Source organism: Podarcis melisellensis (genome assembly GCF_964234715.1).
Source record: "Podarcis melisellensis genome assembly, chromosome: 11".
Lineage (NCBI taxonomy): Eukaryota > Metazoa > Chordata > Lepidosauria > Squamata > Lacertidae > Podarcis > Podarcis melisellensis.
Genome location: NC_138543.1, coordinates 62,203,497 through 62,219,768, shown reverse-complemented (window position 1 = coordinate 62,219,768; position 16,272 = coordinate 62,203,497). Strand labels below are relative to the sequence as shown.

Here is a 16,272-nt window from a genome sequence, read left to right as displayed (position 1 = left end):
TGAGAAAGAAGTGAAGGCATTCATATGAATTTACACAGAATTATAAAGTTGGAAGAGATCCCAGGGGTCATCCAGTCATTTACCCCCTCACAAAGCTATAATTCCCAGCACCATTAACAAACTACAGTTTCCAGTATTCTTGGTGTGTGTGTGTGCTTTGAATGTGCTTTACATCTATGGCCCTAACCCAGGCATAGGCAACCTCAGCCCTCCAGATGTTTGGGGACTACAACTGCCATCATCCCTGACCACTGGTCCTGTTAGCTAGGGATGATGGGAGTTGTAGTCCCAAAACATCTGGAGGGGTGTGTTTGCCTATGCCTGCCCTAACCATTGCAAGTTAGCATCTTACAAGAAGCCAACCATTCGCAAAAGAGAGTGGTTCTCCTGGAAAGAAGAGGCAACTATCCTGGAACTCATGGAGGAAATGAGGTTTAATTGGTGCTACTGGGTGACAAGGGACACAGGTCAGGCATGTTGAGCCTCACTTTGGTCCATGGGGTCTCAAAGGAAAAGCAGGGGCACCACCTTGAGCAATGAGAGATCTGTCTGCCATCTTCCGCGATCACATCTGGCCTCTATCAAGGGTTGGACGAGAAGCTGAAAGAGAAGGGCAACCCACTTAGACTCCACAATGAAGTACAGCGGTACCCTGGTTCTCAAACGCCGGCCCAGACAAGGTAAACCTTGCCGACCCCTGAAACAAATTGTTCTGTGCCATAAAACAATGGGTGAGTCTCTGTGAAGCAGGAGAGGCCTTGTAAGGAGCTGGTTCATTGCAAAAGGGTTTACTCCCATCAAACGCCAAGAAGCATGTGGGGGGGGGGAGAGGTCTGTGTGCACATCCCAGGGCACCCTGACCCCTACACTTACGCATGCCATCCAGCCTGCAGGCACTTTTCTGCAGCACTCCCTGTGGGGTCATACACACCCGGCTGCTTCCATCGGCGATGTCTTGGAGAGGCTGAAAGGAGAAAGGGGGCGGGCGGGGTGAGCTGGTTGACCTTACTTACTTACTTAGGGATGCGGGTGGCTCTGTGGGTTAAACCTCAGAGCCTAGGGCTTGCCGATCAGAAGGTCGGCGGTTCAAATCCCTGTGACGGGGTGAGATCCCATTGCTCGGTCCCTGCTCTTGCCAACCTAGCAGTTCGAAAGCACATCAAAGTGCAAGTAGATAAATAGGTACCGCTCCGGCAGGAAGGTAAACGGTGTTTCCATGCGCTGCCCTGGTTCGCCAGAAGTGGTTTAGTCCTGCTGGCCACACGACCCGGAAGCTGTATGCCAGCTCACTCAGCCAATAAAGCGAGATGAGCGCTGCAACCCCAGAGACGGCCACGACTTGACCTAAAGGTCAGGGGTCCCTTTACCTTTACTTACTTACTTACTTACTGCTTGATTGTAAGCAAAAACAAAAAACAAACCACCTCAAAGCAATTTACAAAAAAGATAAAAATAAAATTTAACAACAACAATTTAAAACCTTTGCAAAACTTAAAATCACAATAGACTAAAACAGCAGATGAAAACTTGCACCAACTTTCTAAGAGTTTGGGTGGGCTTGTTTAAACAAGAGGGGATTTTTTGAGCAGGGGCCAAAAGGCACAGGGAAGGCACCTGCCTGGTATCCATAGGCAAGGATTTCCGAAGTGCAGGTGCACGTTAATCGTTTGAGTTCTTACAGATGCAGAACGGATATTTTGTGGCACCTGCCACAGAGCCACTTCTTCTGTCAATCATGCCCTATACAACTTGCCTCATTCATGCCGTTTAATGTTTTCTCAGCTTCTTAGCTGTCTTTTCAGGCTGGGAGAAGCTAAGAAAATGCTGTTTGTGCCAGGCAGTTAAGTAAGTTTTTGTGGGCTGTTCATACCGCAAACCTAGGGTCTTTGCATCAGCACCACACACTGGGCTGCCAAGCCTCCCATCATTATAACCTGCCCCCGTCACTTTCAGCTCCCACTCCCTTGCCCCCAAACCCAGTCTCTAACCCGCAGTCGCCCTGAGGCCTCCTCCACCACTGGAACAAACTGGGGGTCTTGCAGGCTGACACCTCGGCGGTGAGCCCTCTCCTGGGCTTTGTTCCTCAGCAGCTCTGGTGGTGGCATCTCCTACACGGAAGGAAGGGTGTCAGAAGAGGCTGATTGATTGAAAGCGCTTGACATGCCACCTTTCAAAGCAGATATTTCCAGAACAGCTTGCAGTGCAATACTTCGTTTTTAGGAAACCCAGATAAAATCAGTAGAAAAACAAACCAACAAAAACTCCTAATGAAATTTCACCTAACAGCAGGTGCTTCTGGCTTAAAGCTGTTAAAAAGGTCTGGAATAATGCCTCTACCTCTGATTTAAAACACCAGATTTTCATGCATGGACCAGCTCCAGGGGGGTGACGTGCCTGAATAATGCACTAAACTCTGCAATAGCCTCCCTTTGCAACTTGGCAAATCAAGAGAATTTCTGCTCAGTGTTTTATTGCACTGGTGGTTTTCAAGCAGAGCGTTGCAAATCTGCCTGTGTGTGTCCAGGTCTATCCAGTGCTGTTTCCTTGCTTCAAAGGGAGGGGAACAACCACTTTGAACAGCTCCATATGCCTGGCAGGTCTAGCTGAGACAGGTTGCTGTTTCCTGCCTGCAAAGGATAATTGCTATTCATGGGCAATTTACCCCCTAACAGCATTATGCGCATTCTAATTAGAGGAGTGAGCTTTGTAGGTAAGAGGGAGGCACTCAGCATCCAAGTGTGACCACACAACACATTACTCCCTTCCAGAAGGTCAGCACTTGAAGGATGCATTTATTTAAATTTATGCTCTGTGTTGCTGCCTTGGACCTGCTGCCATGGATGCCCTCAGCACCAGCCCCTTCTAAGGACCGTCCTTCAGACTTCATGCTGTTTCATGCAGAACGTGCTTCATGTGTTGGCAAGTTCCATAGTTTAACTTTGTGCTGTCTGATGAAGGATTTTCTTTTGATGAAAAAATCCACATGCCCAGCAAGGGGCAGGACCTAGCCAGGATCTCTTCTCTCTATACAAGTGTGTGTGCAGGCTCACAAGTGGGCAAGGATAGCTGTCACCATCACCAGAACCTATTACATTTATATACCACCGTATAGTTAAAGCTATGGTTTTTTCAGTAGTGATGTGTGGAAGTGAGAGCTGGACCATAAAGAAGGCTGATCACCAAAGACTGGATGCTTTTGAATTCTGGTGCTGGAGGAGACTCTTGAGAGTCCCATGGACTGCAAGAAGATCAAACTCATCCATTCTGAAGGAAACCAGCCCTGAGTGCTCACTGGAAGGACAGATCCTGAAGCTGAGGCTCCAAGACTTTGTCCACCTCATGAGAAGAGAAGACTCCCTGGAAAAGACCCTTATGTTGGGAAAGATGGAGGGCAGAAGGAGAAGGGGACGACAGAGGATGAGATGGTTGGACAGTGTTCTCAAAGCTATGAACATGAGTTTGACCAAACTGCGGGAGGCAGTGGAGTTTGACCAAACTGCGGGAGGGAGTGCCTGGCGTGCTCTGGTCGAGGAGGTCACGGAGAGTCGGACACGACTAAATGACTAAATACAACCACCACCTTTTCCTCCTGAGAAGCTCAAGGTGCTGTAGTTTTTTTAAGCTCAAAACAACTCTGTGAAGAAGGATGGACCAAGAATCATAGAATCATAGAGTTGGAAGAGACCACAAGGGCCATTGAGTCCAACCCCCTGCCAAGCAGGACTGGCCCAGGGTCACCCAGTGAGCTTCATGGCTGAGTAGGGATTTGAACCATGGTCTCCCAGGTCCTAGTCCAACACTCTAACCACTACACCACATTGCCTCTGTTCCTCCCAGTGGTCAGGCCTCCATATGGACCTCCTTCCTCCATCTCTTACATCCCTCACTCACCTGGAGGTTCTTATCTTGGGTCATGCTGGACTTGACTGGCTCCAAATCCACTCTGTACCCTCTTTGTGCTGCGATGGGAATAGCACCGAGCTGGAGAGAGAGAGAGAGAGCGAGAGAGAGAGAGAGAGCGAGAGAGAGAGAGAGAGAGAGAGAGAGAGAGAGAGAGAGAGAGAGAGAAGGGGCGAGGTTCATGCAGGGCGTGCATTCAAATTTTTGAAAGGTCATCCTATGAAAGATGGACCAATCTTGTTTTCTGCTGCTTCAGAGGGGAGAAACAGAACCCATGGATTCAGATGGCAAGAAAGGAGATGCCAACATCAGGAAAAACCTTCTGACAGTAGGAGCTACTCCTCCTGGTGGCCTCTCCTTCACTGGAGACTTTTAAGCAGAGGTTGGGTGGCCATCTGTTGGGGATTTTTCAGTTGTGGTTCCTGTATTGCAGGGGGTTGGGCTAGATGACCCGTGGGGTCCCTTCTGACTCTTCAGTCCTATGTTTCTAAGTGGCTCCACTCTGCTGGACTGGGGAGAGTTGGAAACGCCTTACCTGCTCATTACATTCTTGCTGCCTCAGTTGCTGCTCCCTCAAGGCCTTCTTCTCATGGACTGCTTTGGCGAGCCTCCTTTTCTGTGGGGAGGAAGGCAAAGGCACCACAGTTGGTTTTGTGGAAAGAGCCTGCCCCGAAGGGAGGGTGTGCTTGCTTGATGCTCTGGGGCAGGCTGGGGCAGGTGGGGCAGGCTGATGGCAGGACTCACCAGGTACATGTTGTACCTCATCATCTTCTTCCTGGCATCAGAGACCGTGGAGCCCATCTCCCTCAGCTTGGCCCTCATGTCGACCATCAGGTGGGCAGGAGGGTCCTGGTTGTTTTGGAGCTTGGTCACTTCAGTCAAAAGAGGCCCCAGAGATTCATACAAGGTTGAAATGAAGTTCCTGAGAGAAGGACAAGCAACCCAGCAGTGTTAATAAAAATAAAAATGAAAATATAAATAATAAATTTTATTTATACCCCACCCTCCCCAGCCAAGACCGGGCTCAGGATGGCTAACCCCAAATATAAAAACAATTGATTGAAATACTGCTTAAAAACAAGATTAAGATACAACATTAAAACATTAAAATGCAGCCTCATTTCAGTGGAAACTCAATCAAAAACCTTTTGGGGGATAATAATGTCAAGTCTTTACCAAGGCTAACTATCCAGACTAGTCCTACATGGGCCAGAAAAAAGCCAGGGAAGTCCCCAAATAGGAGTTCCATCACAGAAAGAGAAAGGAAAAAAGAAAGAGGGGAAGGGGATCACATTGATTCCAAGCCAAAAGGCCAGGTGGAACAACTCTGTAATAATAATAATAATAATAATAATAATAATAATAATAATAATAATAAATTTATTATTATACCCTGCCCATCTGACTGGATTTCCCCAGCCACTCTGGGCGGCTTCCAACAGAATATTAAAATACAACAGTCTATTAAACATTAAAAGTTTCCCTAAACAGGGCTGCCTTCTGATGTCTTCTAAAAGTAAGAGCCTCAGAAAAGCCCTCTGTCTAGCCCCCTTTTAAAGCCATCTAGGTTGGAGGCCAACACTCCCTCCTGTGGCAGGGAGTTCCACAGTCCAACCATGTGCTGCACTTACACCGTCTCCTCATCCAGTTCCTCTTCTCCATGCAGGGTGTTCTCGGTCATGGAACATCGAGGCTCAGCTACGCAGGGGAAAGAGAAGGGGAGAGGACATGGCAAATGAGTGGGGGTCTTTTGGCCCCAGATAGCCTCAGAGCTGTGGGCATGGTGAGGCACAGATCTTCTGCAGCTGGTAGCCCCTGTTTGCACCCGTGCCCATTCCTCCATATCTGATCCTTGTGGTGTATGAGTGAGCACAGCTGGGCATGTTGCTTGAGAAGCCCACTAGCCAAAACTGCCTGGAGAAGCCATTCCCCCTTTAACTGCCTGTGGGTCAAGCTTGGAAGCTCCAGCTGAAATAGAAATATTAAACAATGAATGTAAAATAATGTCTAAAATGTATAAAATACTGTTGGAATGGCATTTGAAAGATGAGGAAGTGAAATCGGTAATGATACATTGGGCAAAAGACTTTGGATATAATATACAGCTTGAAGAATGGGAAAGGTTGTGGAATGAAAGGATAAAATTTACAGCCTGTAATGCTTTGAAAGAGAATATGGTGAAAATGATGTATAGATGGTATATTACACCAGTGAAATTAGCTAAAATGTATAAGACAAATAATAAATGCTGGAAATGTAAAGAAAAGAAGGAACATTTTATCATATGTGGTGGGAATGTAAAAAAGTAAAGAACTTCTGGGAAATGATATATAATGAGATGAAAAAGATGTTGAAATATACATTTTTTTTTTAAAAAAACCCAGAAGCATTTTTACTTGGTATTATAGGTCAGGACATTAATAGGCAAGATGTTAAATTGTTTTTATATGCAACAACTGCAGCAAGAGTATTGTTAGCCCAGAAATGGAAACAAGAAGAAATTCCGACAAAGAAGAATGGCAGACGAAATTAATGGACTCTGCAGAATTGGACAAAATGACAGGAAGGATTCGAAACCTGCAGGACCAGAGATTGACAGAAGATTGGAAGAAGTATCTGTGTAGGGATTGCAGGGGGGTGCAGCATCCGGAGGTGCCAGAGGCACACAGAACGCCATCACCAATCAACCACACCAGACCCAAACCCAGACCCTCTCCACAGATAAATTACAGACACCATCCAGTAGCCAAACCATGGTGGCACCTCCGGATGCTGCACCCCCCTGCAATCCCTACACAGATCTGGCTGACACAGGCCACAAAACCACAGCTCGCCCCTATACACGAAGCCAAGCCAGAGCACAACTAAGTGCAGTACAGCCATCTTCTCAGAAAAACTCTTCACAAAGTTCAAGAGGTCAAGACACAAAGACTTTAGCAACTAATCCACACCTAATGACCCACCTAAGTGGTACTCAGGATATCACTCAAGGAAGGGAAAGGAGAATGTTAGCCGCTTTGAGACTCCTTAAAGGGAGTGAAAGGCGGGATATCAAATCCAAACTCTTCTTCTTCTTCTTCTTCTCACATGGTCCAGTTACAATAGCCCAGCTTCAAGGTTATCAGTGCATGGACTACATGGATGCATGAAACCTATGGAAAGAAGGAGTGTCCATCTTCAGGCCAGAGTGTTGGTCCTTTGATGGGGTGGAGCCTGGAGGTGGGAGTCTGGAAACAGGTAGCAAAGACCTTGGCCAGCTCCTTCCAATCTTAGCTGGACCAAGTTGTTTGCTTGGAGCTGTCCATGGTCCAGCAATTGTTGACCAGCCTTGTCTCCAGCCTTCCTTCTTTCCCTGCAGGTTCTGGCATCAGATCCAATATATAGATGGTATAGATGATCCACTTGGTGCCTTGGATGGGCCAGGCACCTCCATGCTCCCAGCTGCTACAGGAGACAATTCTCATCTCCCAAATTCTGCACCGAACAGATTGAAGGAGTGTATTCTAGCTATTTTACTGTATTTTATTTTTTAATTAAATTTATATACTGCCCTTTATCAAAAGATCTCAGGGTGGTTCACAGAATAAAACACAGGATAAAACATGGTACAATTCAGAGAAATGTAGTGTTGGAAGGGGTTCCATGGACCATCTAGTCTGACCCCCTGCAACACAGGGATCACAGCTGAAGAAGCTCTGACAAATGGCAACCTAACCCCTGCTTAGAAACCTCCAGGGAAGGAGAGTCCACTACCTTCTGAGGGAGTCAATGTCGTGAATTCTTCATGGCGCTTTAGCAGAAATGCTCAGTTCCAGGTTCTGCTGTGCAGTATATTTATTGTGAGCTATATATACAAATCTTAAAAAGCAGAGACATCATCTTGCCAACAAAGGTCCCTGTAGTTAAAGCTATGGTTTCCCCAGTAGTGATGTATGGAAGTGAGAGCTGGACCATAAAGAAGGCTGATCACCAAAGAATAGATGCTTTTGAATTCTGGTGCTGGAGGAGACTCTTGAGAGTCCCATGGACTGCAAGAAGATCAAACCTCTCCATTCTGAAGGAAATCAGCCCTGAGTGCTCACTGGAAGGACAGATCCTGAAGCTGAGGCTTCAAGACTTTGGCCACCTCCTGAGAAGAGAAGACTCCCTGGAGAAGACCCTGATGTTGGGAAAGATGGAGGGCACAAGGAGAAGGAGACGTCAGAGGACGAGATGGTTGAACAGTGTTCTTGAAGCTACCAGCTTGAGTTTGACCAAACTGTGGGAGGCAGAGGAAGACAGGAGTGCCTGGCGTGCTCTGCTCCAGGGGGTCACGAAGAGGCGGACATGACTAAATGACTCAACAACAACAAGATCATCATATATACAAATATCTACAGGCTAAAATACACAAGCAGTTCATACAGTCAAACAGAGTACCTGGCTGCACCTTAAGGCAAATAGGAAGACTCTCTCTCTCTCCGACCACACTCCTCTACACCACCATCTTTACTGCTGGACAGGTTTTCCCTTTTAAACCCATGGCAGCCAATCAACTGACAGCACATCACTGCTGAGTCTTTCTGACCCAGCACTTCCATAGAAAGCATTGCAGGCTGATTGCACCACCCAGTTGCATCAGTTAGCAAACTCAAGCCTGCAGTCTTACTATCTCACACAGCATTCGGTGAATCCCGACAGTCTATTCCACTCTGAAACAGCTCCTACCATCAAAAAGTTCTCCCGAATGTTTAGCCAGAATACCTGCAAATTCAGCCTTAAAAGTAGCTGAGAGGTGGCAGCCCCTTCTTCCCATTCTTGCATTGAACCACCTGCCTCTCCTGCCTTCCTCCACTGATGTTACCCTGTGCCCTGTCCTTCCCTACAGGATACGGTGTGCGTGTGTTCAGGGGTTGTGTGAAGTCGCCCTTCTTACCTGGGAGGCTGGGGGTTGCAGAACCTCTCTGATCCATGGCCTGAAAGAAAGAAAAGAGGGAGCCTTGTGGGAGGCTGATCTACTCTAAAGATGCGCCGAGGCATCTCCAGCCTTGAACATTTAATTTATTTATAAGAGCATTTATAAATCATTAACTCGTTTAAAAATAACCCATTATGGTGGTGTACAATAAAATTCTTTAAACACCATAAAGTCATAGAAGACATATTTATGCCTGGATATCTAAAATAAGCTGTTCCAGAAAACGATCAAGTCATAGTGTTTAACCTTATAACTGCTGCTACAATCACAATAGCTAAAAATGGAGAGAGAAAAAGCACACCATCAGTGATTTGTCAGGAGGAACTATGGTTAAGCTAACTCACCACAAAGGAATACATATAAAAACCAGCCTAACGGGATTGTGGAAAAACTGATATTTTTTGTAATGTTTCGGAGCAACAAGTGATAATCTCCAAACTTATGTTGCTTTCAACCTGCTGTCACTGTATTTATTTGTGCTCTTTATCTTTGGTTTGTTTAGTTTATTAATAAATAATAATTGAAAAACCATAAAAGACAGAACAAATGGCCAACACCGAATCACATTAATTCTCCAAAAACCCTTGGCTAAACAACTGGGTTTTTTTGTGGGCGAAAGGATATCAAAATGGTGGCTGCCTCTATGGCTTTCTGAGCACAAGGCTTGGGCTGGGCTGCCTGGAGTAGTCTCCTTCATGGCATTTTGTGTCCCCCGCCCTTTTACAAAGTTGCACCCAGTCCCAAGCCCCAGGGCAAAGGCAAACTGCTGCTAATAATTCTCCATTGGCAAAGTGCTGCCGCATAAATCGTCACTGCCGCACAGTGATGAAAACCATCCATGGCGAGTTAGTGGCTTGTCATCGAGGCCACCAAGAAGCTTATGCTGAGGTCTCGTTCCCCCGTCCCAGGCCTCCTCTCCCCACTTCTCTTGAAACTTTGGCTGAGTCAAAACCCACAGGTAGAAAAGTGAAATAAAAGAAGAATCCTTTGCCCCCAGCAGAGGGCAGTGTGGGAGTGCTCTTCAGGCCCAACCTGCTCCGCTGAGTGAATGGTCCAGCATTCTCTGCATCAAAGATGTTTCGGAGAAGAGCATTTGATGCAACCCACAAATGAAGGGTCCCTTAGCTGCCAGTTTCCCTCCTCAGGCTCTCAGAAGGTGGGCAAAGGCTTCAGGCTTCTAGCTGAAGGAAACAGGGGTGTGCACAGGGGTGGAGGAAGGGGGTGCGGTGGGGGCGGAAAACCCTGGGTGTCTTCTTGGGGGGGGTGACATTTGGCGCACCGCCAGCCCGTGACTCACAAGCCTACCCTGAGCCGTTGGGGGAAGGGGAGGGAGCTGACCACTTTGCTGGCAGTGAATCCGCAACCTGATTGGCCTACAGGAGAATCCTGGAATTAGCCAATCACGTGGTGCCCATTGTGTAAATAATGTATATAAAGCAGACATTTCAGGGGAACTCCCATTACTCCTCACCACTATGAGCTGAAGAAAGAGCATGAAATCCACTCTCGACTCTGAGTATATTTCACCCAGTTTGTGATCATATAAAAACATAACAAGATATTACACATTCAAAGGCTTCCCCAATACAAGACTGCCTTCAGATGTCTTCTAAATGTTATATATAGTTGCTCATCTCCTTGACATCTTCCCACAGGGAGGGCACCACTACTGAGAAGGCCCTCTCGGCAGTGAGAGCATTGCTGAACATTCAGAAGTATTGCTGATTCCAACTGTGGAGGCAGAGTCAACCTGGCTAGTACCCTTCAATGGCTCTTTCTTCCATGAATTTGCCTAATCCCCTTTTTATTTTATTTTTTAAAGTAATATTTATTAAGAATTTAAAGATTACAAAAAAAGAAAAAAGTTAGACAAAGCGAAACAATACAATACAATACTGTACATGAAAAACAAAAAACACTACTTATCTTAACAAAACATCCTAATCCCCCTTTTAAATCTACCTAAATTGGTGGCATGGGCGGAGCTAGGATTTTTGTTAGGGAGGCAGGCTTTTGTTGGAGGGGGGCAGAGCCTAAGATTTGTATTTATTTGTAATGATTTTTACTGAATGGGGGAGGCAGTAACCCTCTGCACCAACCCCCATGGTTGGTGGCCTCTTTTGGGAGTGAGTGTCCCAGCTGCCATCTCAAAATATTTATGTTCAAATTTATGTTTAAATCTTTGCGACTTTGGGACATTTCTCTAAGGTAAAGATAAAGGGACCCCTGACCATTAGGTCCAGTCGTGGCCGACTCTGGGGTTGTGGCACTCATCTCGCTTTATTGGTGAGGGAGCCAGCGTACAGCTTCCGGGTCATGTGGCCATCATGACTAAGCCGCTTCTGGCAAACCAGAGCAACGCACAGAAACGCCGTTTACCTTCTCGCCAGGAGCGGTACCTATTTATCTACTTGTACTTTGTGCTTTTGAACTGCTAGGTTGGCAGGAGAAGGGACTGAGCAACGGGAGCTCACCCCGTCGAGGGATTCAAACTGCCGACCTTCTGATCAGCAAGTCCTAGGCTCTGTGGTTTAACCCACAGTGCCACCCGTGTCCCTAAGGTAGTCTATTTCAAAGTTTTTATGTGTTTATATGCCTATCACACTTTTAAACTTAAAATCCATTGTTGCATATTGTTTTAAATGTTTGTTTTGCTCTTGGGATTGTAGTTGCATTTCTGTTTCTCAAGCTGGTCTCTGACCGTAATAAATTTCATGTTTCATGACTGCTTGATATAAACAGAGACAACAAGTCCAGGTTTTCTTTGCAGCTGCCCCCCTTCTCTGCACGTCACCCCATTGTTTCCCCAAATCAAAACAGCCAGGCTGGAGGGGAGAGGGGAAGGTCACAGGCAGCCAAGACCTCTTTCTAGACCAGGGGTCAGCAATTTTTTTTAAGCCGCAGGCCAGTCCACTGTCCCTCAGACCTTGTGGGAGCTTGTCCACTCCACTCTCTGGCCCACAGGAGCACCAGGACAGTGGCGGCGGCAATGACGGAGGGAAGATGAGTGGTGCAAAAGGGCTGGCTGCTTAAAATGGCACTCAGCCAGCCCAGCCCAGCCCCCTTCCTCCTCTAGGCAGGACGGGGAGAATCTAGGAGGAGGGAGGGAGGAGACGGCGCCACAGAGTGTGTGTGTGTGGGGGGGATGGAATGGCGCAGAAAAATAATGGCGCAACCTGATCCATGGACAGTCCACAGGCCGGATCCTGAAGGCAGTTGGGCATGATCCGGCCCCCTGGCCTTAGTTTGCCGACCCCTGTTCTAGACCGAAGAGGTCCTGCAGAAATGTATACAGGACAACACTGAACATGGTTTCCCGCATTCATGCATGCATTCATCACTTTCTGATCAAGGCTGAAGATCGCCAGGAAATGAGGCTCTTTGCGTTATTTACAGCTAAGGAGAGGGAAATTTCCAAGACTCTCTCCTGTCGGGAAGGGAGTCCTCCAGAGATAAAACTCATAAACATTTGCGGGGGGGGGCGGGGGGTGAGACAACTTGAAGGGAACAGAAACTTCACATTAGGCGCTCATCTTGGTTTGAGTCTTTTGGCACCCCTCCCTGCCTATTCATTTTATTGCACATTTTCTGTTTCATTTTCCCTAGCATTTGGCGAATAGGAGGCAACATGGTGGAAGTTTTTGCAATCATACATGGCATGGAGAAAACAGATAGAGAAAAGTTTCTCTCTCCCTCTTGTGTCGCCTGAGCTCACGTACATGAATGTTGGAAGATTCACGAAAGAGAAAAAGAAGTGCTTCTTCCTGCAGTGCATAGTTAAAACTGTGGAACTCACTGCCACTGGAAGCAGCAATGGCCACCCACTTGGATGACTTGAAAAGAGGATTGTACAAATTCATGGAAGAGAGGGCTAGCAATGGTTATGAGCCAGGATGGCTATGCTCTGTCTCCACATTGGAGGCCACAATGCTTCTGAGTCCCAGTTGCTGGAAACCACAGGAGTGGAGAGGGTTCTTGTGCTTGGATCCTGCCTGTGAGTTTCCCACTGGGGCATCTGCTTGGCCACTGTGAGAACAGGATTCAGGACACGATGGGCCCCCTTTGGCCTGATGCAGCCAGGCTCTTCTTTTGCTCTTATGGAACCTCCAGCTGCAGGAGCAGTCTATCACGATTTCTAGGTTCTTAGGGTTCTAAGGGTTCTTTGGCCACTGTGAGAACAGGATGCTGGACCAGAGGGGCCAACGGCCCCATCCAGCAGACTCTTCTCATGTACTTGGGCCATCATTTTATCTGTCATTTTGCTGGTTGTCCCAGCAGTTCTCCACCTGTGGGTCCCCAGATGTTGTTGGACTACAACTCCCATCATTCCTGAGTTCTGGCCTTGCTAGCTAGGGGTGATGGGAGTTGTAGTCCAACAACATCTGGGGACCCACAGGTGGAGAAAGGCTGCCTGATATTCTTTTCCATGGTTGCTTTGTTACTATCATAAGCCATTCTGAGAACTGAATAAAAAGAGAGGGGATGTAGCCGAAACTTGCCTGGAACTCGACTGGAGAAGTTTAGAGAGAGCCGGGAGGTTTTCAGGGGCAAGTGGAAGGTTTCTAACAGGAGGGAGAGGATCTTAGCTCCATTTAAAGAACTGCAGTGGCTGCCAACTCGTTTCAGGGAAGAATTCCAAGAACTGGTTTTGATCTTGAAGTCTGAGATGGGCTGGAACTGAGATAGCTGGAGAACAGCCTCCTCTTGCATGCATCTCTCTTGAAGGCAGAAATGTTGCTTTTGAGACCCTTTCCAAAATAGCTCCGTCTTTCTGAGATCAGGTGGATGAGGACAAGGGACGAGGCCTTTTTGGTTGTAGTGCCCCACTTCTGGATCTTCCTTTCCTGGCCAGGCTTTGCTATCAGACTTCCTCTCAGATAGGAGGCAACTGAAAATGCTCTATTTTTTTAAAACGCTTTTTATTGAGTTTGATGTGTGCATTGCTGAAGCTGATTTGGTGGCAGTTTTTAAGCAGCTAATTTTAATATTGGTTTTATACGTGATGGTTTTCAGTCGCCTAGTGAAACCTTATGACTCAAAGTGAGATAAATCCCAGGGAAGGGCAAAACATTAAGACACAATTTAAAAGTAATTTAAAACAACTTCCAACAATAAAAAATAAGTTACCTACACCTCACGTGTCAAGAGCCAGGGTAAAGAGGTGTGTCTTCAGCATCTTCAAGAAACTGTGCAATGAAGGGGCCAGGTGTACTTCTGCGGGGAGTTACACAGTTCAGGGGCCACCACAGAGAAGACCCTCTCCACCTGGGCAGCCACCCACTGAGCCTCTGAGGGTGGAGGAACTACTAAGAGGACCCCCTCTGCCGATCACAGCACCTGAGAGGGTCTGTAGGGAAGGAGGTGGTCTTTCACAAAAGCACATCTCTCCCCCCACCCCAGCTCCCGGACAGAATCCTACTGCACATGATACCTGGCAGATTCTACACGCTACATGGTCCATCCTTAAAATCCAGGTCACACCTCATGTCCACCTGTTGTGGTTTGCTGGCTTTGGGAAGACCTGGGAGATCCCAAGTGACTCACCTCAAGGGGAAGGTTTCTGTGGGGCAGCCGGCCTCTTCTCTGGTGTGGTGGTTGAGAGACCCACCCAAGATGGGACCTCCCTTGGCCTCTTTCCCCAGCCTGCTCCTTGGAGTGGCTCACCAGATGGATGTTGTCTTCTGGTTGCCAGGAGGCTGATGACACCAGCTGGTCTTATGAGGTCACAGAGGAAGGTGGCTGATCATGGAACATGAAGGTGGAAAAGCAGAGACCTAACATATATATTTATGTTGTTGTTGTTGTTTAGTTGTTTAGTCGTGTCAGACTCTTTGTGAGCCCATGGACCAAGGCATGCCAGGCCCACTGCCTCCTGCAGTTTGGTCAGACTCATGTTTGTAGCTTCAAGAACACTGTCCCACCATCTCGTCCTCTGTTGTCCCCTTCTCCTTGTGCCCTCCATCCTTCCCAGCATCAGGGTATTTTCCAGGGATTCTTTTCTTCTCATGAGGTGGCCAAAGTATTGGAGCCTCACCTTCAGGATCTGTCCTTCCAGTGAGCACTGCTAGGTTGGCAGGAGCAGAGACTGAGCAATGGGAGCTCACCCCATCGTGGGGATTCGAATCGCCGACCTTCTGATCGGCAAGTCCTAGGCTCTGTGGTTTAATCCACAGCGCTACTGTGTCCCTTTTCCATACATACTTTAAAAAGAAAAAAAGAGGCCCCCCATGAGCAGATACTAAGGGGTCGTCCACACTAGTCCCGTGGATCCAACAGTCTCCCCCCTTGCTCTGCTCTTTCCCCAGGAGAAACCTGTTCTTTATTGCTAAATCAGAGCAAATGGCAATCTGGAGAAAACCTGGGTTTCTGTTAGCTCTGATAGAGGCATAAAGAGTGGCTTTTCTCAGGGGAAAGCAGTGGGGCAAAAGGAAGTGAGGATAAGTCCTGACAGAGAACTGAGTGGGCAAATGACATCCTGTGACTCCTTGGGTGGCAGAAGCCAAAGTTGGGGCAGAGGGATCAAGTGTGAACATGCCATAGTTGCCCAGAGAGGGAGGGCGTGTAACCACAAACTTCCCTATATAGGTAATTTAGGTCACTAGGCTGAGAAACATGTCCCAGGAGGTGCTGGAAACATGTTGCAGTTCCTTCCAGAATGAAATACGAGACTGGAGATTTGGCAAAGATTGTGAAAGCCAGCTCGCTTTATCTTTATTTAACAAAGTGTATACACCGCTTGATTGTAAGGAAACTTGTAAGCGGTTTGCAAACAGTCTAAGCTTCTTGACACCAGCTTGTCACTGGCATCTTCATTTCAGTACTTTGGTGCTCACTGCAAAGGTAAAGCTAAAGGGACCCCTGACCGTTAGGTCCAGTCATGACCGGCTCTGGGGTTGCGGCGCTCATCTCACTTTATTGGCCAAGGAAGCCCGCGTACAGCTTCCGGGTCATGTGGCCAGCATGACTAAGCCGCTTCTGGTGAACCAGAGCAGCGCATGGAAACGCCGTTTACCTTCCCGCCGTTTACCTTCTACTTGCACTTTGACATGCTTTTGAACTGTTAGGTTGGCAGGAGTAGGAACCGAGCAACGGGAGCTCACCCTGTCGCGGGGATTCGAACCCTCACTGCAAAGGACAGGACAAATTGAGGAGAGGGCTATTGAGGAAAGAGTTCTCCCCACAAAATCCAGCTCTTCAGCACTCAGTTGGAGTAAACATCAGTTCAGGTTTTCCACTGAGCTTTAAAGAGAGGGTTTCCATAGGAAAAGCTCTAGAGCAAGCAAAAAGGTGGTTGGACACTCCTTGCACAACATTTATTTATCTCCCTCTTAATCATTTTCAGCATGCTTTCCCATCATTTTTCTAACTGCAAAAAGTCCATTTTTTTAAAAAGGGTGGGCAACAGAGTACTGCAA

At 47.3% G+C, this 16,272-nt stretch overlaps 1 protein-coding gene across 1 annotated transcript; it reads right to left on the bottom strand.

Moving 5' to 3' along the window:
- Window positions 1–416: 416 nt before the first annotated feature.
- LOC309380165 (uncharacterized protein) lies at window positions 417–14,550 on the bottom strand. The gene is made up of 9 exons (XM_081930038.1): window positions 14,402–14,550; window positions 8,816–8,855; window positions 5,532–5,598; window positions 4,645–4,822; window positions 4,436–4,516; window positions 3,892–3,981; window positions 1,989–2,108; window positions 874–964; window positions 417–600 (listed from the first exon to the last, which is right to left on the bottom strand). Exons 2-9 carry the CDS (start codon window positions 8,850–8,852, stop codon window positions 566–568), a joined length of 699 nt encoding a protein of 232 aa, XP_081786164.1. The 5' UTR covers window positions 8,853–8,855; window positions 14,402–14,550; the 3' UTR covers window positions 417–565.
- Window positions 14,551–16,272: the final 1,722 nt, after the last annotated feature.

Bases quoted from the DNA above. Each gene is read 5' to 3' on its own strand.
- LOC309380165 (XM_081930038.1), bottom strand. From the start codon at position 8,852: ATGGATCAGAGAGGTTCTGCAACCCCCAGCCTCCCAG. The intron at 965-1,988 runs GTTAGAGACTGG...TTCTCCTTTCAG, and splicing joins AGGCCTCAGGGCGACTGCGG to CCTCTCCAAGACATCGCCGA. The intron at 601-873 runs GTAAGTGTAGGG...CTTCTCTTTCAG, and splicing joins CTGCAGGCTGGATGGCATGC to CTTCTCGTCCAACCCTTGAT.